Consider the following 23,122-nt stretch of genomic DNA (forward strand, 5'->3'; position numbering starts at 1 on the left):
ATTGCATATTTACAATCCAAAGGCCAAACTTGCAAAGAAAAATTAGCTAGCAAGTTTGTTTTAGTGCGGAGCACGTCATCATAACGTGATTGGGGGCGTGTCTTCCTGTTAGCGAACGTCACAAATAAAGTGGGGTCAGGGGGCCCCTTCAGTTTTCTTTAATAGTTTTATTGCTGGCACTAAAAATACCTCAGGATAGGATATGACTACTTTTTTATATATAAAAGTGGCTTCTTAGCATTTCCCTGACTTGTGGATGAATGAATGGTGTATGGGGGGTGTAAAGGCATCATCACCCCCCCAGCCCCCACCCCCTCGTCCGTGGCTCTGACCGCCCACTCTGGGGGTAGAAAGTGCTGCTTTGTGAATGAAGGGAGCGGCGGAAAAGAGGACAGAAAGCAAACTTTAAAAAGGACCTCATTTTCCTACGTCTTGCGTGGAGGGGGTAAACAGAGATTAGATTCCACGGTGCAGTGAACGACGCATGACCCGCATGAACCCACGGTACGAACTCAGGAGTGTGTGTGATTCAGTACAAAGATGCATGCATGCATGGCAGCCTAACCGTGACCGGAATAAGTGTCGAGGTCATTCCGATGCAGAATGGAGCATCTAAAGGCGACGCTTCGACTACAGCATTGTAACTTGTAGCGCAAACCTCTTCCGCGCGATTTGACTTTGAACGTGCTTTTTTTTCAAACATTATTTCAATAGTCTTATTGATGTTGATGTCGTCGTTTTGCATTAAACTTTCTTTCCAGCTGCTTTTGCTTGTTTCGCAACATGACATGACTCATGCAAAAGACGTGCAATTCGCCCAATGTCACCATTTCACACACACACGCACACGCACACAAAAAGATGTACAGAGGATTCATTCATGGTGTTATGAGTGTGAGTCTCCCATGGCGGTTTGATCAGCCTTTCTTTCTCTTTCATTTATTTTCTTATTTCTGTTCTTTGCATCTGTCAGAGTGCGTTCATTTTGTCACACTGTACAGTTAAGTGAGCACCGTATCTAACAAAACCGAGTGCACCCCTCTTCTCAAGTGATAATGCTATTGAAATTAAACTTGGATATACTTTAGCATAGTCAGTGTACAGCTTGTATCGCAGTCTAGATTCACTGTCCACTGAAACTGGGTCAGCACACAGTCATTGTTGTGTAAATAGCTGGCAACACAAGTAAGTGCTAAGATAATTGGGGTAGGATGCATGAATGCTGTAAACACTGTGGAGTTGTGGTTCACTGAGGGGATAGAGGAATTCCAACATGTACTGTGACATTCTGAAGCAGAGCATGATGAAAACACCTCCAAGATGATCAAGCCTCTTCAGGCTTGAACCCTCAAGCGGAAGGGAGAGGAGCACAGGTTGTCAACATCCAAAGTGTGATACACTGTAGTAAAAATGGGCGCGGAAATGTGAAGATTGTGTTCACTTTTTGTCTTTGCAGAAGCTGCTGTGGTCCAATGATGATGTGCCTCCTGTGTCTCCTCGTGGTCGTCGTCCAAGGGGAGCCCTGCCTCATCATCAGCGAGATCAACGCAGACAACCCAAGACTGGACACCACCGAGTTTGTGGAGCTCTATCACACCAGTGGACAGCGGTCCTCTTTGGATGGCTACACCCTGGTCTTCTATAATGGGAATGGGAATGTTGCCTATAAAGTGTTGGACCTCAAAGGCCAGAGTACAGATGATAGAGGGTTCTTTCTCGTTGGCTCTGTGGACATGATGCCCAAACCTGCCATCCTCCTGCCTCCAAACACAGTCCAGAATGGTCCGGATGCTATTGTGCTCTACCACACATCGGCAGCACGATACAGCGAGAAGATGAATGTCACATCTATCGGTTTGGTGGACGCTGTTGTTTATATGACACGCAAAACCGGCGGTGCAGAGGTCCTTGCAGAGAACCTGACACCAGGGGAGCCGGCCTTTGTTGAGGATGAAACCACCCTCGAAGGGGATGAGTCCATCGAGAGGTGCCTGTTGTCGGAGGATCGTTGGGGCTTCCGGGTGTCCTCGCCCTCCCCTGGACAGAGGAATAACTGTACCCCCCCTGCTGCCTCAGCAACCATGCCTGTCATCACTGAGCTGAAGCTGGGTGGAGGTCAGGTGGACGGCTTTGTGGAGCTCACAGAAGCCTCAGAGGCCGGTCCTCTTGTTCTGGTGGTGTTGGATGGGAGAACAGACAAGGTGAGCATCAGTTTAAATGTGGACCCCGCCAGGAATGGACTCATCTCCATGATTGTTGACAAGAAGTATATGAAAGGTAAGTGTGCTAGAAATACTAGTGCTGTGTGTTACATACTTCATTGTCTCAAACGAAGTACTTACGAATAGTCAGTGCACTTAAGTATGTGAGTGCGCAAATTCTGATGATTCTTCTTTATTTCAGGTGATGAGTCCGGGGCAGTGGCCATATACAGTGGCAGGAGCACAGAGTTCCCTGTGGGCAGCCCTCTAAGTCAGATCCAGCCTCTGGACTCGTTTGTTTTTGCCGGTCCTGGAAATAAACCAAGTGCCAACCTCACAGAGACCCTCATCCCAGGCAGGCAGCCTTATCAGCTCAGCAACAGGCAAGGAAATGACTTGTCAATGACTTCTGGCCATTTTAGGAGGTGCTTGATGGTGGCCATGACTTCCAACCAATCAAAACACCCTAAAGTCACAGCGGGTGTTTTGTAGAGCGCAAATTTCACATTAATCTGACAGTGCCACCATGTGATGTCTTCGTCAGAAAAATACCAGCATAGGTGACATAAAAGAGGTGCATGTTTTGTTTTGACACATTTTCACCCATTTGTGTGTAGCCGTTCAGGGGTTGAAGCGTTATCCGGGTGTGCATGACTGTACAATGTACACTCACGTGCACTACAATCAACTGTCATAGAACAGCATTTGTTGTTTAGCAATGCTATAATGACCATATAATCAATTCAATTTTTAAAAAAAGACTTGTTTTTGCGGGCAACTGTAGGCAACATGCAATGTAGCTCACATTGTTGATGATAGTTGTGTCTAAAAATAGCACAAATTAAGCCAACATTGAACCTATAAGGGAAAAAAATTAACATAAAATTGTATGTATGGATATTGAGACCTCCAGTACTGTTATTTGAAGACACGGCATGTAAATCACAATCAGAAAAACTGCATTGTCCATTACAAAGCAGCGGACTCTGCATAAAAACACAAATGAAAACATTCAAAAGGCGGTTTACAGGATGAACAACACACATAATGGTTGCAAATCAACTCAACTGTAAAATTGATTTTGACCTTCCTATGTAACTTTTTAATAACGTTGATGAAAGAATGATCCACATAACAGCTTTGACAAAAACAAAAATGGCATTGAACCCGCATTAATGTTATTGCTAATTTAGTGTTGTCTTTGTTTGCAAATGACAAGGGTACATCAACTCTGAGAGATGTACCCCAATGTTGTGTTTGTAAGAAGTGTATTTAGGTTTCATTTTATTGTTAAGAATGAATCATCATTTTCCAAGCTGTAGTTTTTAATGTTGCGACATATTAGAATTTTCACCTCAGTGGTAGTGGCGTCTTGGTCAACTTGTGACCACGGTTCCTCTTTGCACTCTCCACTCTTCCTTAAAGGTTTCACACGATGACTCTCACAACGACTCTCACAACATTTTTGTGTCACTGTGACATGCAGAGATAGAATCATGTGGACCGTTTCATCAAGTCATTTCTATGTAAATGCTACATGACTGTCAAATAATACACACAGGTACACATGTAATTCCGACATATTGAAATTGGATTGATAGATTTTCCTTTATTTCAGTTTGAAAGAGGGAGGCTTCTATCTCAGTCGTTGTGGTGTGGCCACATGGACCAGAGATCCTGGTGTCTTTTGGGAGGCCCCGCAAACCCCAGGGCTGCCCAACCAGTGCCCCTGGCCAAAAATCTGCCCTCACAGCATGGGTGAGTGTTTGAATGGACTTGATATACAGGCATCCCTCGCCACATAGCGCTTTGACTTTTGCGGCATCATAGATTTTCAAAATACTGTACACTATATGAAGTAATAAATCATTGTTTCATGGATGACTGCGGCCTATTGTTAGTCCAAGAATATGCATTTTTAAGCAAATTTTAGGTATTTTTGACGTAACTGAAACATTTTGAAGCATGGAAATGGCTAAATGAACTAAAATACAAATATAAGGCATTCAGAAGGCATACTGGACTTACCCATTCAAAGACAAAGGCCTGGGCACGCTAACGTAGCATCATCATTATCATCATCATCAAAGTAGTAGTATTTTCACAGGTTAGTGGTTGAGTGTAGGGGTGTCCCGATACAACTTTTTCACTTCCGATCTGATTCCAATATTGTAGCTTTCAATATCGGTCGATACCAATATTGATCCGATATAAGCACAGCTTATACATACTTTTATCACTTCTTTAGTAAACTTGAAATTTTAGAAGCGGCTTGAAGCCGTGGTGTTGTGAAAACTTGTGTTGACAAATTTTGCACTCAGCTGCAATGTTTTTTTTTGGACATGAATGAAAAGCACAGCCACACGGCTGACAGCACTCCTATTCCTTGCTAAACACACCCGCACACGCTGTTGTTGGGTCCACATGGGTTCAGCATGCTGAGTAGAAATGCTGCTGCTACTAGACAGAAGTAGATACAGTAAAGGGGAAGAAGTCAGTGGTGTACAGTGGTGTGAACAAGTGTTTGCCCCTTCCTGACTTCTTTTTTTTTTGCATGTTAAAATACTCCGTGGTCTGACAAGACAAAAGTTGAACTATTTGGAAGGTGTGTGTTCCATTACATCTGGCGTAAAGGTAACGCCGCATTTCAGAAAAAGAACATCATACCAAAAATAAAATATGGTGGTGGTAGTGCGATGGTCTGAGTCTGTTTTGCTGCTTCAGGACCTGGAAGGCTTGCTGTATGGAACCATGACTTGTGCTGTTTACCAAAAAATCCTGAAGGAGAATATCTGGCCATCTGTTTGTAGCCTCAAGCTGAAATCCACTTGGGTTCTGCAGCAGGACAATGATCCAAAACACACCAGCAAGTCCACCTCTGAATGGCTGAAGAAAAACAAAATGAAGACTTTGGAGTGACCTAGTCAAAGTCCTGACCTGAATCCTATTGAGATGCTGTGACATGACTTTAAAAAGGCGCTTCATGCTGGAAAACCCTCCAATGTGGCTGAATTACAACAATTCTGCAAAGATGAGTGGGCCAAAATTCCTCCACAGCGCTGTAAGAGACTCATTGCAAGTTATCACAAACGCTTGATTGCAGTTGTTGCTGCTTAGGGTGGCCCAACCAGTTATTACGTTTAAGGGGCAATCACTTTTTCACACAGGGACATTTTTTTCACTTGAATAATAAAAAGTTTCATTTAAAAACAGCATTTTGTGTTCGGTTGTGTTGTCACCGACTAATATTTAAATTTATTTGATGATCTGAAATATTTAAGTGTGGCAAACATGCAAAAAAAAAAAAGAAATCAGGAAGGGAACAAACACTTTTTCACACCACTGTGTATACAGTCTCCTGTAGACGCTGAGTGCTTGGTCAACAAAACTAAATAACTCTCAGTGTTTCTAATTTGCACCTATTTAAAAAAAAACAAAACACAGGCATTAACAGTAGGCAACCTCCGAATATAGTTTTTATTAACTCACCTACATTAGAAGTATCATGAGTGGTGAGCATCCAGCAGCTTTATCTACTTCTGCATGCGCTTTAAAATGTCACTTTTGTGAGTCAGCTGTTGGTGTGAAACTAATGCGTGTTGCACTTGTACCGTTCTTTACAGCAAACTCATTGGTGGAATTAATGCTGACTGAGCAGTTTGCTGCTCTTGCGGCATACTGCTATTAGAACATTGGTTCTGTTGCTGTTGTGTTGTACAATATGCTTGTAATACAGTCATTGACCATGTGGTCAAAGAGGGATATGTTCCGATAAACGCCTCGGTTTAGGTAAATAAACACAATGGCTATAATTCATATAAGCTATATGGGCATAACTTGAAAAATTGAACATTTTTGTCTTTTCATCCAGAACTCCAACCCCTAAGCTGTTTGGTGGGATTTAGTTCTAGGTTCTAGGCAAGTTCTTCCACACCAAACTCAAGGGTTAGACAAGCAGAGTCTAACCCAACCCCTGATTGATTAATGACTTAATTGAAGGTGTGTCCTTCTTACCTGCCATTAAAGGTGGTTGCAAATCTGTGACACATAGAGCACAAGCAACACTCAAGAGCTTTAATTGTTGCTTAAAAAAGGAAATTCAGCCAAATACAATCAGCAATAAATCCACTCTGCGTTTTGTAGTTCCAGGAGGAGGTGTAGATGCATCCCCACACCACCCACCTTGGGGCAACAGCGACTTCCTCATTAATGAGCTCAATACGGATACGCCCGGCGCCGCTGAGGATGGCGAGTATATCGAGCTGTGGCACCCCTCAGGACGCCGCGTCTCCCTGCAGGGCATCTGGATACTCCTTTTCAGCGCCCACAACAACAAACCCTACAGGGAGATCAGCCTCAGCGGACACTTCACCACCGCTAAGGGCTACTTCCTGTTGGGCAGTGACAGACTGGTGCCGGCACCCTCTCTCCGCCTTCCTCCCAATACCATCCAGAACGGGCCAGATGCGGTGGCGCTCTATCGCAGCCCCTTTGGTCCGCCGTCGGCACAACAAAGGGGAATCCCCACCAAAGGGCTCCTGGATGCTGTTGTTTACCGACAGAGGGGATCAGATAAGGAGGCAAAAGAGTTGAGTAAAGCGCTGACACCAGGACAGCTGCCCCTGCTGGAGGATCCGGAGGTTCTGCCTGATGATGAGGCGCTCAGCCGCTGCAGAGGCCTTTACCCCTATGACCTGTCTGCATTTTCTGTGAGTATTAACTCAGCCACTTTATTGTTTCCCCTTCTTATTTGTTCCTTTGGAATATGTTTCAATTATTGTTGTTGATAATGGTAAATTCCTTAAAATAAAAAAGTTTAATCTCTTCAGTATTCTTAATTTGTACACATTTTTGAAGTGTTAAAAGGATGATGAAATTGTCATTTACTAGCCTCACCACTAGATGGAGTCATATTACATACTAGTACGGTATTGCTTTCAACCATTTGCAAGAGAAAACAGCAAATAAAAACATTAAACACTTTAGTAACTACAGAGAAGGTGGACATGAATAAATACAAATAGAATCAATAATAAACTACTATGTCCAGTCACAGATATGCAAATATTGTTGCTGTGGCCACCATTTTCCTGAAACACCATATACGCCGATCCGGAGCATCCCAAACATGCTCAATGGGTGACATGTGCAGTGAGTATGCTGGCCATGCATGAACTGGGATGTTTTCAGCTTCCAGGAATTGCGTACAGAGCCTTGCAACACAGAGCCATTCCATGACCCCAATTTTAACTGCACATTTTGGAGTGGCCTTTTACTGTACTGTGGCCAACCTGAGGCACACTTGTGCAATAATCATGCTGTCTAATCAGCATCTTGATATGCCACAGTGGATGAATTATAAATTATGAGTGCTCACTAACACAGATTTAGACAGATTTGTGAACAATGTTTGACAGAGATAAGCCTTTTAGTGTACATAGTAAGTTTTATTGCTTTGAGTTCAACCCATGAAAAATGGGAGTGAAAGCAAAAGTGTTGTGTTTATATTTGCGTTGAGTGTATAACGCTTCAATTTGGTAAAAATATGATATGTATCAACCGCTACAGGTAGCTCCACCCACTCCGCTGAGGGAGAACAGCTGTCCCCGCCCCCCTCCACCTCCAGAGGGCGTGGTCATCAGTGAGGTGGCTAGTGGCCTCTGGACCAATCACAGCCAGCAGAGGGCCTTTGTGGAGCTGCACGGGCCCCCGATGATGGGGCTGCGTGGCCTGGTGCTGGTAGTGTTTGACCAGGAGCGCGGCATCATGGCTCTTCCTCTGACCGGATCTGTCGACCAAGATGGATTTTACATGGTGGGGAACATCCCAGGCGCAGGTGAGAAGACACAGAACAGTGTGTAGCAGTTGTGCAGTGTCCACTTCAAGTGTACCTACTCTGTCCATGTTCTTACCTCACCTGTCTGCATAGATCAGACTTTCCCAGAAGGCAGTACAGTGCCAGCAAGAGGGGCGGTGGTTCTGTGCTACGACCTCTTCAGCGTGTGCAGAGCTGGCACCGCTTTGACCAACTCCAGCCTGCGAGACCAGTTGGTGTTCAGTGAGAACCAGGTGCTGCTCTCCTCCCTCTCCTCCAATAGAGGGAGCCAGGTTATACCAGCGCTCAGGTAAGCGCATCAGGAACTTTGTATAGTTAAAGGAATAGTTCGGATTTTTTGACATGAAGTTGTATGACATCCCCATCAGCATCGTAGTCCAGTAACAGCGACTTACCCCCCACTTGGTCTCCTAAGTCCAGTTTGGGTTAGCTTTCTGTGATGAAGAACTCTTTAGTAAAGAGTGTGGCTTCTTGAGAAGCCACACTCTTTACTTAATTGTCCCCAGCAACTTAGCGGAACGACGTTCTTCATTACAGAAATCTGACCAGAACTGGACTTACCATACAACTTCATGTCAAAAAATCCAAACTATCCCCCTTTATTAGCAGGCAAGGCCAATTTGTGCTCTTCTCGGTATGATGACATAAAAACCATCAGACAGTCTTGGGAACTCACTCACTGCTGTGTATTTTCATTTAAATTAGCATGACTACATACTCATGATATACTGTAGAGCCTAGGTTCCTAAAGTGGCGTACGTGTACCCCCAGGGGTACGCCAATTGTTATAATAAAAATGTAAAACAATTACCGCCTAACACTCACAATTATGAGCGTACCTGAACGCCTCACAGTGCAGAGCACTGTCAGTGCAGAACAAAGGAAAGAGACAGAGCATGAAGTTCTTCATTTGCTCTCTGTGAATAAGTTTAATGAATATGTTGTGTATTAAGAGTGTTTCATCTTCAAGATTTCGTTTATATTGGCGTTCAAATCCCTGCACTGTGAAATCCTGGCAAGGTATGTGCGTGTCAGGATGAGAGGGTGGGAATTCCCCACAAAATGAGGCTTTATCGCTGCTTGTATGTATTTTTGTGCTTCGAATACTGCTTCATCATGATTGTTAAACTTTCTCCTTTGTCAAATGTCTGAAGGGGTATGCGACTGTAAAAAGTTTGGCGCCCACTGATATAGAGGATCTTTGAGTATAAATATATTGCTGCTAATTTAATGTGTGATTTTATTTATGACTTTATTATCCATTACTTCAAGTGTTTTTTAAGGCATGGCAAAGCCATGTATTAACATTTTATGCAAAATAAGAATAATGAAGGGAGAAATCCAGCCCATGGTCCTTAGCTTTCTGAAAAAAAAGCCGGCACAATTTAGTCCAATAGCCCTTCCCTAAATAATCAGCCAAAGTCAAAAGCATCACATTATTTGCAGTTATGAGTGGTTTCAATCATTGACACTTGGACTCCTGTTCCTCCTTCCCAGCAGCTTAGGCTGAAATAAGCCTTTTCTGATTGTTCTTTTTCTGCATGGACGATGGCAAAAATCAGAGAAATAAACCCACATGCTGAGAAGAATTACCAGCTGTTAGGTACATGCCAACTTGAGGTACCATCTAAACCGAGGAGCGCTCATTTTCATCAGGCGAACCAAAGTAGTTATTCTACAGCACTACTTTAGCAATTAAATGCTGTTCTCTCCCGTATGGTATCCTGTTGAAAATAGCAAAGCTGGAGTAAATTGACAAGGTGGCCGAGAGGTTAAGGCGATGGACTGCTAATCCATTGTGCTCTGCACGCATGGGTTCGAATCCCATCCTTGTCGGTGATGTTTTGTTGGGTGGATGATGGCTTTTGTTTGTCATTCAGGTACACCCATCACCTCTCTCAAAATCTCAAAAAGAAGTCTAAATGTCCACCTCCAGACCTGCCAACAGTACACATTTTTCATACATTTTGACCCTTGAATATGCTTGTGTGTGTTGCTGCTTGCCAGAAATGCGTTTTGTTACATTTGGCCAGTGCTTTGTCAAACCCTCTTGTGTAGCGTGACGTGCACATGCAGAAAAATCAAACCTCGCAGAAGAACATTATTTCCTGTGCATACACCATACCTGTCAACCCTCCCATTTTTCCAGGCGACACTCCCGTATTTTGCCCCATTCTTGTTTCTTCTGCTGTTCTAATTTCAAAACATTTCCCAACAGAAATAATGAAAAGTGAATTAATTTGTTAAAATTGTCGGCATCCTAATATCTTTTACTGTGCTAGCAATGTTTCACAATACAGTGACAATGTAACAATTTTACATTGCAAACTGTCATAATAAAGAAGACTTAGACATGGTATAATAAAACAAAATCCTCACATGTGGCCTATTGTGGTTGCATCACAAAAAACACACCAAAAAACTGTTTGAAGGTTTTGTTTAAAAAAAACAAAAAAACAACACTTTTTAAAATTTTGCCCATCATCCACAATCCTTGATGTGAGACATGAACACACGTCTTTCTCTTTTTTGTGCGCGTTCTAAATAAAGAAAAACTGCTAGCATGAGGCAGCTAGCAATGTACGTAATGAGATTCATCTAGTCCGCCTATAGAGCCCTCTATCAAAACACCTCCAACAACCTTTTATGGTTTTATATACATGCTGTGACCATGTAGTAACAGACACATTCACAATAACATGTCATACTTACAGTATTTTGCCCTGTTTTTGTCTGACTGGAGCGTCCTTCCTGGGTGCATTGGTTTCACATAGCTCATAGCAACGAATGCTACTTCCATCAACAACAGCAACATAGAGAGAGCTTTTGCTATCACTAGTCATAGCAGACTTCATGGGAGCCGCTGATGAGTACTACTTTTTACTTTTATTCCCCCAAAACTGTGAATAACGTTGTCAGATGCTAGGCAGATCCAGCTAGATTCAGTGAAACACTAAGCCATTCTCGTAGTGTTATCATTTAGCACTAGTGCTAAATGCTTCATGGACAAAATAAGAGCATAATAAAACTTACAGTGTCCGTTCTCACTGGGATGCCGACTGATGGGATGGCTGTATCTTTCTGCACCAGACTTGCGCTCCGTGTTGAGCTGGTAAATACAGCACAGTCCTCAGGTAAAAAATGCTGAGAACGCACGAGCATCTAGCTGAGCCTTCCTAGCGATGTTGAGAGCCAGTATCCACTGCTTCAGTATGTTCTGGATGTAGGAGTGGAGTAGCATGTTGAATCTAAAAGTTGACTAACTTTTCATCATATTGCCACAACCTTCTACTATACACGTGCGAGGCATGATTTGTAACCTAGCATTAACTTTTCCAAAGTCACAGTCGATGTAGTAGCAGATCTAGTAGCTTACGTTACCTCTCGCTAGTGACCTGAAACGTTGTAAGTGGCGCTGTTAGCGAGGCGCTGTGTCACTACGTCACAAAATTAGTTATTTGGTGATAGCGTAACCTGCTTGTTTCAGCCAGTCCCGTGCTGGACTCGAACGCAGTATCATCGGAATGAGAGTCGAGAGTGCTAACCACCAAACTAAAAGGCCAGGCAGTCAATTTGGCGTTCAGCATGGCTTTTAAGTGTACCAATGTACAGCACACTTGCACAGCATGGCTGACATCCATTGAAGTAGCTCCTACATTACACCCATTACATGCTTTGTTCGCTACCTCATGTTAGCTGTTTTTCTCTATTTAGAACGCACAGAAAAGGGAAAGACGTGTATTCATGTTTCACATAAGGATTGTAGACGATGGGCAAAATTAAAAAAAAAAAGTGCAGTTTTCCTCTAAGTCATATATTTCGAGAAAACTCCAAATTGTAGGACTTTTGCAGTTGTTTTGTATTAGTATTAGTTTGAAGTATATTGTTATGTGCATATGCAGGTCAGTCGAAGACGGTCTGGTCTCCCTCAGTCGTTGTGCGTGCTGTGAGGCAAGGAGCGCCTCTTCTTGGACGACGTCTTCTCCGACGCCTCGCCGCGGCAACATCTGCCCCAGCTCTGCCTTCTCCAGTCAGATCGATGTTTGTCTTGGGCCGCTGTCCAGCGACTGGCCAATGGTGGAGTTGAGAGGTAAATAAAACGCAACCACTGTAATGCTCTATGAGAAATTGTAATGGTATTAGACTGTACAGGTGTACCTAATATACTAAGTACCTTAAAAGTCCCATGTTATACTATTTTTCAACAGTTTGAAATCAGACTGATTGGTCCCACAATAGTGTATTGGAAGTGGTTGTTCAAAACCTAGCCTTGATGCTGGAATATCATCCATAAAGAAGGTTTTTCCTTCAAGACTTCAAAACTGTTTGAGCGGCTCTTCTCTCAAAAGGTTGAACAAACAATTGAGGGACATGAAAGATTTTTCTCTCGTTTGCTGCTCACAAATAGACTCTAGGGACACATATTACTGTTAGAACATCATCAGCATCCAAGGTGCTCGAAATTGTGTTACCATATGTATAGTATAGTATAGTGTATAATGTATAGTATTGAATGAAGTCATCACTAAAGTGGTGTGTTTTTGTGATGTGTTTTTGCAGACTGCAGTGGGCTCATTCATGGGAGGAGGGTGGCACAGGTGGCTGACTATTTGGAGCAGAAGTGTCTCTGTGGAATTACTGCTTTGTCTCTTCAAGGTGAATTTAAAAAGAAAATACATAACATATAACAAAACAGTTTTATCACCCAATACTGCCTGAGTAGAGCTATGTAACAGCACCACTGCATTAATGTACACATCTCTGCTGTCTGGATTTGTTCAAGGGGCCAATTTCTCATGCGTGTCTGGCTGGTTGCGAGTGTGGGGCAACATCCGGGCCTTGTCGGACCATCAGAGGGCCCTCATCATCCAAACACCCCCTATGAACCTCTCACACGTCCAGACGGACGTTTGCTCTGCCCCCACAACAGACCGCCGCACGAGCACAGGTTCGCTATTCCACCTTAGACACATCCACACTTTCGTGGTCAGTTGGTCAGTTTCAGTATTTTGTCAGGTGAGGGTAACAATATTTAGTTTAAAATAAAAAAGACATTTTAACAACGTTGTGCTAATTTCTGCAACATTTTAACTATATTTTGTACCGTTTTACAGAAGTTTAACAATTAATTGCAAAAATGCAACATTAACAATAATTTGTCAAATGTGTCAAATTTGTAATAATATTTAGTAAATTTATAAACAAAATGCAACAACATTTTGTAAAATTTATATTTTAACAATAGTTTGTAAATTTCTACAAAATTGTGTGTATGGTTTGTTAAAATATTTCGAAATGGTAACAATAATTTGTAAAATGTTTACAAAATGTAACAATATTTTGGGAAAAAAACTGAACTATCATTATATATTGTACATTTTTATATACAATAGCGCGATTCATTCCAGAACCAACCGCGATAAGTGAATTTCCACAAATATTTTCATAGTAAGAACTTAGTAAGAAAACCTGTTATGACTTTCTAAATACAGCTTTTACCATTATTAGAGCCCTGTAGACATGAAATAACACCCCTATAGTTACCTTTACACTCTATTATTCTTTGTTTACACCACATTGCGTAACGCAGAGGCTACAGGATCACTGCAGGGACACAAGAGACGGCCGCTGCTTTAAGCATAGCATGCTACTGAGCTAACTAGTTAGCCTCCAATTTATATATTCTAAACTTAAGAAAGGGTTTCAAACAGAGTGGGGAAGAAGGACAAAGTAAGAAGCCAAAAACGTACCTTGTCCGCACAGAATGAAAGGAGAACATCTTTAGTATTGGCCAGAATTCTACATATGACTTGTCTTTCAATATTTTTGGACTAATAATAGGCCATAGTCAACCATCAATGATTTATATATTAATACATTATTTAAAAACTGCGTGTGAATAAAAGAGCGATGTTTGAACCGCGAAGTGGTGAAGAATGACTGTATAACAATATTTTGTACAAATTGTCACGATTGTAACAATATTTTGCAAAAATGTGTCCAAATTTAAGAATATTTTCTAACATTTTATGAGCTTTTTCCTCACTGATTCAATGCCAATCAAAAGACAGTTGACAGTTTAATATGAGCTGACTTTATTTTTGTAACCTGATCAATTATGCTACATTAACATTATAAACAATCAGAGGCTGCATGGTGTGATGCATTGTGGTTGTAGTATTTGTAATTTGCAGAACATAATACCAAAATATACCAAATTAAACCAAAATATACCAAATTGAAATGGGAATTTTCAATAAAATGAGACAAAAATACTAAGAATATTTGCTGCATATACTGTAATTGAGTTTCTATATGCTGTATAGGTTCGGCCCTGGGTTTACAGATTGGGCTTATAGTAGCTGTACTCCTGCTACTAGCACTTGGAGCTGCTCTACTCGCATATTTCTACAAAAGGAGGTGAGGATTTTTCATTGTAGTTATAATTCCCCTCATTTTTCTACTTAACACTGCATTTTGTGTGTGTGTGTTTATTTGCGTAGATTCTGGTAGATTTGATTCAAGATTCGATTTTTTACAACGTTTTTACAAGTGTTAACTTAATACTGCATATTAATATACTGCATATTAATTTAAGACCAAATTTAAGGGGAAAGTTTAACGATCATGATAAAGCAGTATCAGAAGTACAAAAATATATACAACCAACGATAAAGCCTCATTTCAGGGGGAATCCCCACTCACAGTGACAGGTTTTCACCGCTGCGCCGTGTGGGGATTGGAACACCAACATAAATTAATTCTTCAAGGTTAAACACTCCTAATGTACAAAATAATCATCAAACTTACTTATTTTTTCATACGATGCACACAAAGCAATTACCAACTTCGTGCTGTGTCTCCTTTCTCCTCTGTTCTCCTTGCACTGTGGCGCGTTCAGGCGCAGTCGTAATTTTGAGTTTTAGGCGCTAATTGTTTTTAATTTTTATTCACGTGCCCCCTATGACAAATGGCGTACAACTGGGACACTTTGGGAACCTAGGACATATAGCAAATAGCATTTTGAGAAGAAATAATATTGATTTGAAAGTTTCATTTTGCTGGAGAATTGAGGGGTTTCGCCCATTTTGTGAGTTTTTGATTTGTGTGTAGATTTCGGAAAGTATGAGGCATGCTTTCAGAAAATTTGTGTAAACAATGGAAAACAACTGTAACAGCCTTTTTGTGTTGGTAGGCGTCCTTTGGACTATTACACCATGGAGCTGAGCGAGCATGCTGAGGGACTATCAGAGCTATAATCCAGGAAGAAGAAGAGCTTCTGGAGGTGATGAGTGGGTTATCAGAAGGTCTGTGTGTGTGTGTGCGTGCGTGTGCGTGTCTGTGCGTGTGTGTTTATGCGTGATGATGAAAACGATGACATGAGAGCATATTTTTCTAAAGGTGACTGTGTTATTGTTGTGTGAACAGTGCTGGTTACTACTTTGAAGTGGGGTCTAAGAGGAGGGAGGCGGGTGAATTTGAATACTTCAGAGTAATGCTCATTTTTCTTCATGTGGGAGAAAATGAGCAGATAGCAAGAATTTGCATTTAATGTTCTGATCTTCCTTGCGTTCTTACCTGGTGTTACATCCAACAGGAGGAAGGAGTCTTCTTCTTTTCAGAAATGTGGAATGTGACTGTTTAAAGATGATTTGTAACCACTTTTACAATGTGACGTGATGCAACCCGTTTACATGTTCTTGAAATAGAAAAGGGATGCGATGTGGTTTTTTCTCTGATGGAGGTAACTGGCTTAGTGTCGGGGATATTTGTGTGTCTGTTTTGTGTTGCTACTGCCTCAGAAATGGCCACTGTGCCTTTTTTTTTTTAGCTGAGCCCTCATTTGCTGAGGGACCAGCTGGTGCAGCCATACTGCAAGAATTCTGATGTGATTTTCTACATTCTGTACATCCAATCCAATTATATACAGAGGACTATGAGTGCCACATTAACAAGAAAAAAACAATACACTAGGTCCCCAACTTACGAACACCCGACTAGCGAACACTCGCGGATACGAACACAAGCCGATTGGTCTATATTTTATTTTATTTTGCCTTGTTGTCGCTCAATCAGTATTTATACTGCTACTGTACATGCTTGACCAGTAGAGGGCACTGTGACACTGCTAATGAGACCAACAGAGGCAGACTTAGAGCTAATGAGACCAACAGAGGAAGAGTTAGACCCAGGGGAGATAAAGCTAAATGGAAAGCTAAATTATACAACCCGGACAGAGCGTGTGATTAAAGTTTATGAAGAGTTAATAGGCCTGCTTAATTCTACACCACCCACAGAACACTACCCCTTTTAGAAGAGTCTAACCACGACAACCATTTGTCCTTTTTTTCAATAACTCCTCCTCCAACTCCAGCACAACTATGCTCGGCTACTCCTCTTCAAAGGTAAATAACATTTATCATTACATATTATTATATCACTTTTATTACTGTTATTTTCATTAATTATTCTCGTTTAATATTACTACTGCATCCAAACTCATATTTACATACATACACATATACTGTATATGTATACACGTACATGTAGTACCTATATCATTGGTAATATTACCTTTTCCCCTACTTAAGAACAATTCAACATAAGAACGGTCGTCTGGAACCAATTGTGTTCGTTAGTTGGGGACTTAATAAGCCGTAAAATAAGCCGTAAAGTTATGTGAATACATTCCTAATAAAGTGTGAGTATTATGTATTATGTAATATATTATACTGATGAGAATATGACAACCCATCTATCCATTCCATTTTCTACCACTTATCTGGATCCGGGTTGCGGGGCAGCAGTCTCAGTAGGGGAGCCCAGACTTCTCCGTCCCCGGCCACCTCCTCCAGCTCCACCGGGAGGACACCAAGGCGTTCCCAGGCCAGCTGTGAGACATAATTCCTCCAGCGTGTCCTAGGTCTGCCTCGGGGCCTTCTCCCGGCTGGGCATGCTTGGAACACCTCACCAGGGAGGCCTACAGGACTAGATGCATGAGCCGCCTCAACTGGCTCCTCTCCATGTGAAGGAGCAGCGACTCTAGTCTGAGTCCCTCCTGGTTGATTGAGCTCCTCACCCTGTCTCTTAGGGTGAGTCCAGCCACCCTACGGAGGAAAGTCATTTCAGCCGCTTGTATCCGGGATCTCGTTTTTTTGGTCACGACCCAAGCTCATGACCATAGGTGAGGGTGGGAACATAGATCGAACGGTGAATTCAGAGCTTCACCACGACGGTCCGGAACAGCGACTGCATTAATGCAGACGACGCACTGATCTGCCTCGAGATACTTGAACTCCTCCACCTGGGGCAGGACCTCATTCCCAACCCGGAGGGTGCAATCCACTCTTTTCCGACGGAGAACCAAGGCCTCGGATTTGGAGGTGCTGAGTCTCATCCCAGAAGCTTCACACTCAGCTGCAAACTGTCCCTGGCCTGATGAGGCCATCAGCACCACATCGTCTGCAAATAGCAGAGACGAGATCCTAAGGCCCCCGAACTGGTCTCCCTTGACACCTGTCCATGAAAATTATAAAAGCACATGTAGACTGGTTGGGAAAACTCCCATGTACCCTACAGTACCCTTGCAAGGCTGTAGAGACCAGGATGAAAACCACATTGCACCTCCTTTAGCAGATATTCAACTAATGGTCGTACCATTCTCTCCAGCACCCTGAAATAGACTTTTCCAGGAAGCTCAGGAGTGTGATCCCCCAATAGTTGGAACACACCCTTCGGTCAGCCTTATTGAAAAAGGGGACCACCACCCTGGTCTGCCAAACCAGATGTACTGTTCCCAACTTCCACGCAATGTTGAAGAGACGTGTCAGCCAAGACCGACCCTCAACATCCAAAGCGTTGAGGAATTCAGGGTGAAACTGGTCCACCCCTGCAGTTCTGCCACTGGGGAGTGTTTTGACTACCCAAGATACCTCAGCCACGGTGATGGAACTGTCAGCATTCATGTCCTCAGACTCTGCTTCCTCTATGGAAGGTATGTCAGTGGGATTGAGAAGGGCCTCAAAGTATTCCTCCCACCGTCCGACTATATCTCCAACAGAGAATTGGAACAAGGCCCAGCCCCTCTCAAGGAGTTTGGTTCCAGAATCCAAAATGTGGGTCGACATGAGTCTCACTATGTCTAGTCGGAATGTCTCAAACTCTTGCACAAGTCTGGGCTCCTTTCCACCAGAGAAGTGACATTCCATGTCCCAAGAACCAGATTTGGCCGTCGAAGACCAGTTCACCTTGGCGCCCGCCGTCGACCGCCACCCAAAACACATTGCACCAGACCCTTATGCTTGCCACCTCAGGTGGTGGGTCTACAAGGGTGGAGATACCGTGTGGCTTCTTCGGGCTGGGCCCGGCCGGGCCCCAGGGGTGAAGGCAAAGTGTGGTCCCTCTTCTTGTTTTTGTTCATACAGTCTTCTGAAAAGTTTGAGAATATATACAGAAGTTAAAATACAAGTCAAAAGTTTGGAGACACTTTCTTATTCTCTTGAATGAAAAATTGTCTCCTAACTTTTGACTCGGTCTAAATTTGTTAATTTAAAATGCACGTTGGCCTAATGGTTAGCATGTTGGCCACAGCCAGGAGATCTGGTTTTGAATCTCCATTTGGGCATCTCTATGTGGGGTTTGCATGTTCTCCTCATGCATGCATGGGTTTTCTCCAGATACTCTGGTTTCCTCTCACATTCCACAAATACGCATTGGAGGCTCTAAATTTGTATAGAATGTGAGTATGAATGATTGTATATATGTGCCATACGTTTGCGTGGCGACCAGGCCGGGGTGTACCCCGCCTCTCACCCAAAGTCAGCCGGGATAGGCTCCAGCATACCCCCACAACCCTAGTGAGGACAAGTGGCATAGAAAATGGATGGATGTCCTAAAACGTTAAGAAGGTCATAGAAATAAAGTCAAAAGTAAAAAAAAAAAAAAAATTAATATTACATGAATAGTTGTTTTACAATAGTAACATTATGAAAATAAATGTAAAAATTACAACATGTTTTCCCTAAAAGGTCATTTAAAAAAATATGTTATTCTCGTAAAATTAAGATTATTTTACCATACATTTTCTTTATGATTTTAATTTCGTAATATTGTGACTGTTTTTTAGAATATGTTGTTATACATTAGCCTTGTATCAATTATAATTACTTTCTTCATACATGTTCTTTTTGGGTAATTTTTAAACAGTTATTTATTACAGCGTTACAACTTTTTTTTCATAATATATTTTGACTTTTTCCCTGTAATATTCTGATGTTATTCCTGTTAAATTACATTATACTCCTAAAAGTTAAGATTATTAATTCTTACGACTTTTTCTCATGATGATTTGGTTTTAATCTCATAATATAATGACATTTATTGCTGGAAGATCACAACATTAGCCTTGTAAAATTATTCATTTTTTCCATAACATTAGGACTTTAGTCATGTGCTTTTATGGCCTTATCCTCATAATATTATGATGTTAGTCCTGTAAAATGATTCACCTCATAAAAATTATGATTATTTTCCCATTAATTTTTTGCATAATACAAAAATCCCCTATTCATCGCGGTAAATTGGTTCCAGACGTGACCGTGATAAGTGAATTCCCGCTAAGTAGCATTCCTTATTTATAAATGGAATATTTTTGTAGTTAGAGCACAGAAAACCTATTTATGACCTTCTAAATACCAGGGACGAGCCAGATATCCGTTACGGCTAATGCATTTTTGCCGAGTACGAGCATTAAGCGAGTACATCTCGTCATTATTCGTAATGCTGATGAAAGAAAATCCTCATTATGTATTCACTTTTCACGCTCTGTGATTGGCCAGTCACACACAGGGACCGCCCCTTCCGAGATAGAGATGGATATGAACAAACAACAAAAATTAATGGGAAATGCATTCACATTTAATTTGAATCAAGTGCAAGCAACACTAAAGGTTCAATTAACAATGAATGAATTTAATCAAGTCTGTGATTAATTCTGACAAAACATGACTTGAACTTTAATTTGATACCTCATTCACTTCTCTACCCCAAATATTAAAGAAGTTAGAGCAAATTTCATACCAAGAAATAGTGCCTTTGTTTCCCATTTCTTCAACATTGAGTCAAGACAGAAGTTGTGATTGACACATGGACCTTGGCAAGTACAACCGTACTACAAATAGTATCTATTTACATATTTTTGATCATCAAAAAGCCCGGGGAAGAAAATCAAGTGTCATAATTTTCATCTCACTAGCAGGGCAGCAGCATACTGTATGTATGTTTCAATGTATGGGCAAAATTAACATATTTCACACAATCTGATTCTAACAAAATTTCATCTGCAGATAGATATTAAAGTTATATCCTAGTTATATAAAGTTATGTTCTACATACCTTTTATCCTGAAGCCTCGATCCATGAGCTTGAAAGGCTTAAAGTTAACTTTCAAAGCACTCGTATGACTCGATGTGGTCCAATACGCAGTATAAATTCAGTACAAAGCGTGGTGATGACATCACATGCAGACTGAATGCACATGTGCCAGCATTCAGTGACCTGTACATGACTTCATCAACATGCATGACTAATCAACTTACGCCAAATCAAACTGTTGCACGAGTAAGGTCTTTATCATTAAAAGTACAAAAAAAAAAACGCATCCATATAAAGCCTGCCGTGCTTTAAATCCAATGCTTTATTTCCTAGCATTGATGCAATCGATTGATTACCTTTTAAACGATGTTAGATTAATATATGTCATCCGGAAACGCAACTTGCTGAACACAGATTGATGTAGTTGGATCAAAGGAATATAAGATATATTGATGTAGTGGGCGAATCGTTACACCACTAGTGCATTTCCATCATAATATTATGGCAATTTTTTTTCTTTTCAGTGTGACTCTAATCCTTCTTTTTAGTGCCATAAACTCATTTGAAAAGTCTATTTTTTTAATTACATCATGTTGGCTGTATTTTCTTCCTTATTTTTCCAGTATTATAAGTGTTGATCATATTGATAAATTCTATCGACATTGCAGCCAGCATTGCTTGATGCATAATGACAGTTGTGCTGTAAAGTTTTATACTGTATCTTTTATGTTTTTATTTTGTAATATAGTGTCTTTTAAATGTTATGTGAAATTAGGAAATTGCATCCCAAATAATATATGATCCCATTTGGAATAAAACTTGATTCAGTAACTTTTTCACACAGAAAACAGCAGCATCAAAAGATGATTTTCTGTATAAACTATCCCTGCACTTACATGCAACACTGGAAAAAATGGGTCACTGCTTTTGTCTTACTTCCAGTCTCATCAGGTTTGAAATAAAAAAGCTCCCTCCGTCTTATTTGTCATAATTTTTGCTTGGTGTCTGTACAATAACCAGTCTATGTCGTACTACACTGTGTATTTACAGCTGTCGCACTTCCCGCAGAGTCCTGCTGAGAGTATCTCATCTTTCCTTATTATTCCTCACTGGAGACACTGATAGGCTTGACCCTCCCTCATCAAGAGGAGTACTTTTGCACTCCCTTGCTCCCTGTGTGCTTCCCTTTAGGAGGCCTGAATATAGCTTCAAGCTGTACTGCACAAACAAAGCAGTCTGTGGTGGGGGTCGCCATGGCAACGTCAAACAGTACCTTACTGTCATATTATCCCTGTGACAGTTTCGGACCTGTGAAAAATGTATGCAACGCCCCCTGTGGTCAAACAAGCGCACAACATTGTATGTGAAATGACCTTTTATTACCTCCACCAAAGACGTTACTTGTGTTATTTGTTTTTAATGTATTGTTTATAATATTAAGTTATGATGTTGTTCTATGAATGCTGCTATTAGCTTTTGGGGAGAATGACACACTAGTGATGTATTTTTACCAAAATGAAAAACTTCCTATTGTTTATGATGGTAGAAGCGTAACCCGCCCTGTTCGCACCTGCCCGCACCGGGCCGCGAACATATGACCTTTGTAATGGGAGGCAAGGGCGCTGACCACACGACTAAAAGCCAGGACTGTTGGCCGCGTGTTCAGCGCAGCTCTTGAGGCAGAGGGAGTGAGGTTTACCAACGTATGCTCGCACAGCCTCACAGGCTGGCATCCGTTACACTCACCCCCTCAAACTTCACTCCCATCCGGGTCACGGCACCAATGTAACCCTCCCTGTTTCGCACATGTTACTGCATGTAACAGTCTTTTTAGGCTCGCAATATTTGACAGTTAGCCCGTCCAATTCATATTAACATTATGTTGTTGGTTGTTAAAATCTGGATGTAGGATATTTTATTTTACTTTTCATTTTTATTTTTCAGTTTGATTGCCACCTTATTGTGGTCAGGGGGTTTGCAGGCCTCAGTGACCCACAGCACTATACCAGCAGGAGCTGAGTGTGCAGGTGGGACACCCAAGTTGGACAGGTCTCAGGGTAGAGGCCTGACAAAGTGCAATCCACTTCTCCAGGTTGAGGGCTGGACACAGCTGACAACCCATGCCGTGAACAAAACAATGTTATTTAAAAAAATGTGCTGGCACATGATGTGTATGCATAATGCCCTCTTCACATTTCTGACTGTCTCCCCCTCATATGTTCATGCCTAGAGCTGGCCCTGGCTGCAGCACAGTACATAAAACAGGATGTCAAGTTAAACTTTTATTTTACGTTTTATAATTCCATTTTTTTTAATCCTTGCTGTGTTTGTTAGTTAACGATTCTTCATTCGTTGTGATGCGATCTCTTGGAGCAATGCCCTCCTCGCCATACACACGAAGTCTTTCCATCGATTGTAACACTGTGTGCCACTCAGTGCCGCAGAAACACTCCATTTCTGTTGGCGTGGCTTGGCAAGCGCCACATTTACACCACCAAGTCATGCCGGTGTAATGACTTGTCCCCCATCTGCTACGAAGATTCACTCTTCTCACGGGCTCAGCTTCTAAAACCTGTAGTTCAACCTCTGTATATCCAGGCTCATAAAGATAAGGTTCTGGATCCTCTTGTTGTGGTGCCGAGTGCATTCCAACAACCATCAGACGGCATCTGTGAGAGAAGGTTTTTTCACTTACAAAGCGGTGTCGAGAAGG

General features: G+C 41.7%; 1 protein-coding gene and 1 non-coding gene across 4 annotated transcripts; both read left to right on the forward strand.

Annotated features, from left to right (window-relative positions):
- The first annotated feature begins 354 nt into the window (after positions 1 to 354).
- si:ch211-183d21.1 (uncharacterized) lies at positions 355 to 21,387 on the forward strand. 3 transcript variants are annotated; one of them, XM_054769249.1, is made up of 13 exons: positions 363 to 504; positions 1,298 to 1,373; positions 1,457 to 2,277; positions 2,404 to 2,584; positions 3,820 to 3,959; positions 6,345 to 6,910; positions 7,770 to 8,037; positions 8,131 to 8,326; positions 11,940 to 12,127; positions 12,598 to 12,693; positions 12,821 to 12,985; positions 14,364 to 14,457; positions 15,233 to 21,387. In XM_054769249.1, exons 3-13 carry the CDS (start codon positions 1,473 to 1,475, stop codon positions 15,294 to 15,296), a joined length of 2,763 nt encoding a protein of 920 aa, XP_054625224.1. In that variant the 5' UTR covers positions 363 to 504; positions 1,298 to 1,373; positions 1,457 to 1,472; the 3' UTR covers positions 15,297 to 21,387. The 3 variants fall into 3 exon arrangements, with proteins under 3 accessions (XP_054625222.1, XP_054625224.1, XP_054625223.1); XM_054769248.1 differs by having other exon boundaries at positions 403 to 504; positions 1,295 to 1,373; XM_054769247.1 differs by lacking the exon at positions 1,298 to 1,373 and having other exon boundaries at positions 355 to 504.
- Positions 9,792 to 9,873, forward strand: trnas-gcu (transfer RNA serine (anticodon GCU)). Its single transcript has one exon. It is a non-coding gene; the product is annotated as a tRNA-Ser (tRNA).
- Positions 21,388 to 23,122: the final 1,735 nt, after the last annotated feature.

Source organism: Dunckerocampus dactyliophorus, chromosome 2, assembly GCF_027744805.1.
Source record: "Dunckerocampus dactyliophorus isolate RoL2022-P2 chromosome 2, RoL_Ddac_1.1, whole genome shotgun sequence".
NCBI lineage: Eukaryota > Metazoa > Chordata > Actinopteri > Syngnathiformes > Syngnathidae > Dunckerocampus > Dunckerocampus dactyliophorus.

Excerpts from the sequence above, each read along its gene's own strand:
- si:ch211-183d21.1 (XM_054769247.1), top strand. The coding sequence starts at position 485 with ATGACCCGCATGAACCCACG. Across the intron at positions 2,278-2,403 it reads TGACAAGAAGTATATGAAAG|GTGATGAGTCCGGGGCAGTG; the intron begins GTAAGTGTGCTA and ends TCTTTATTTCAG. Across the intron at positions 12,128-12,597 it reads GCCAATGGTGGAGTTGAGAG|ACTGCAGTGGGCTCATTCAT; the intron begins GTAAATAAAACG and ends GTGTTTTTGCAG.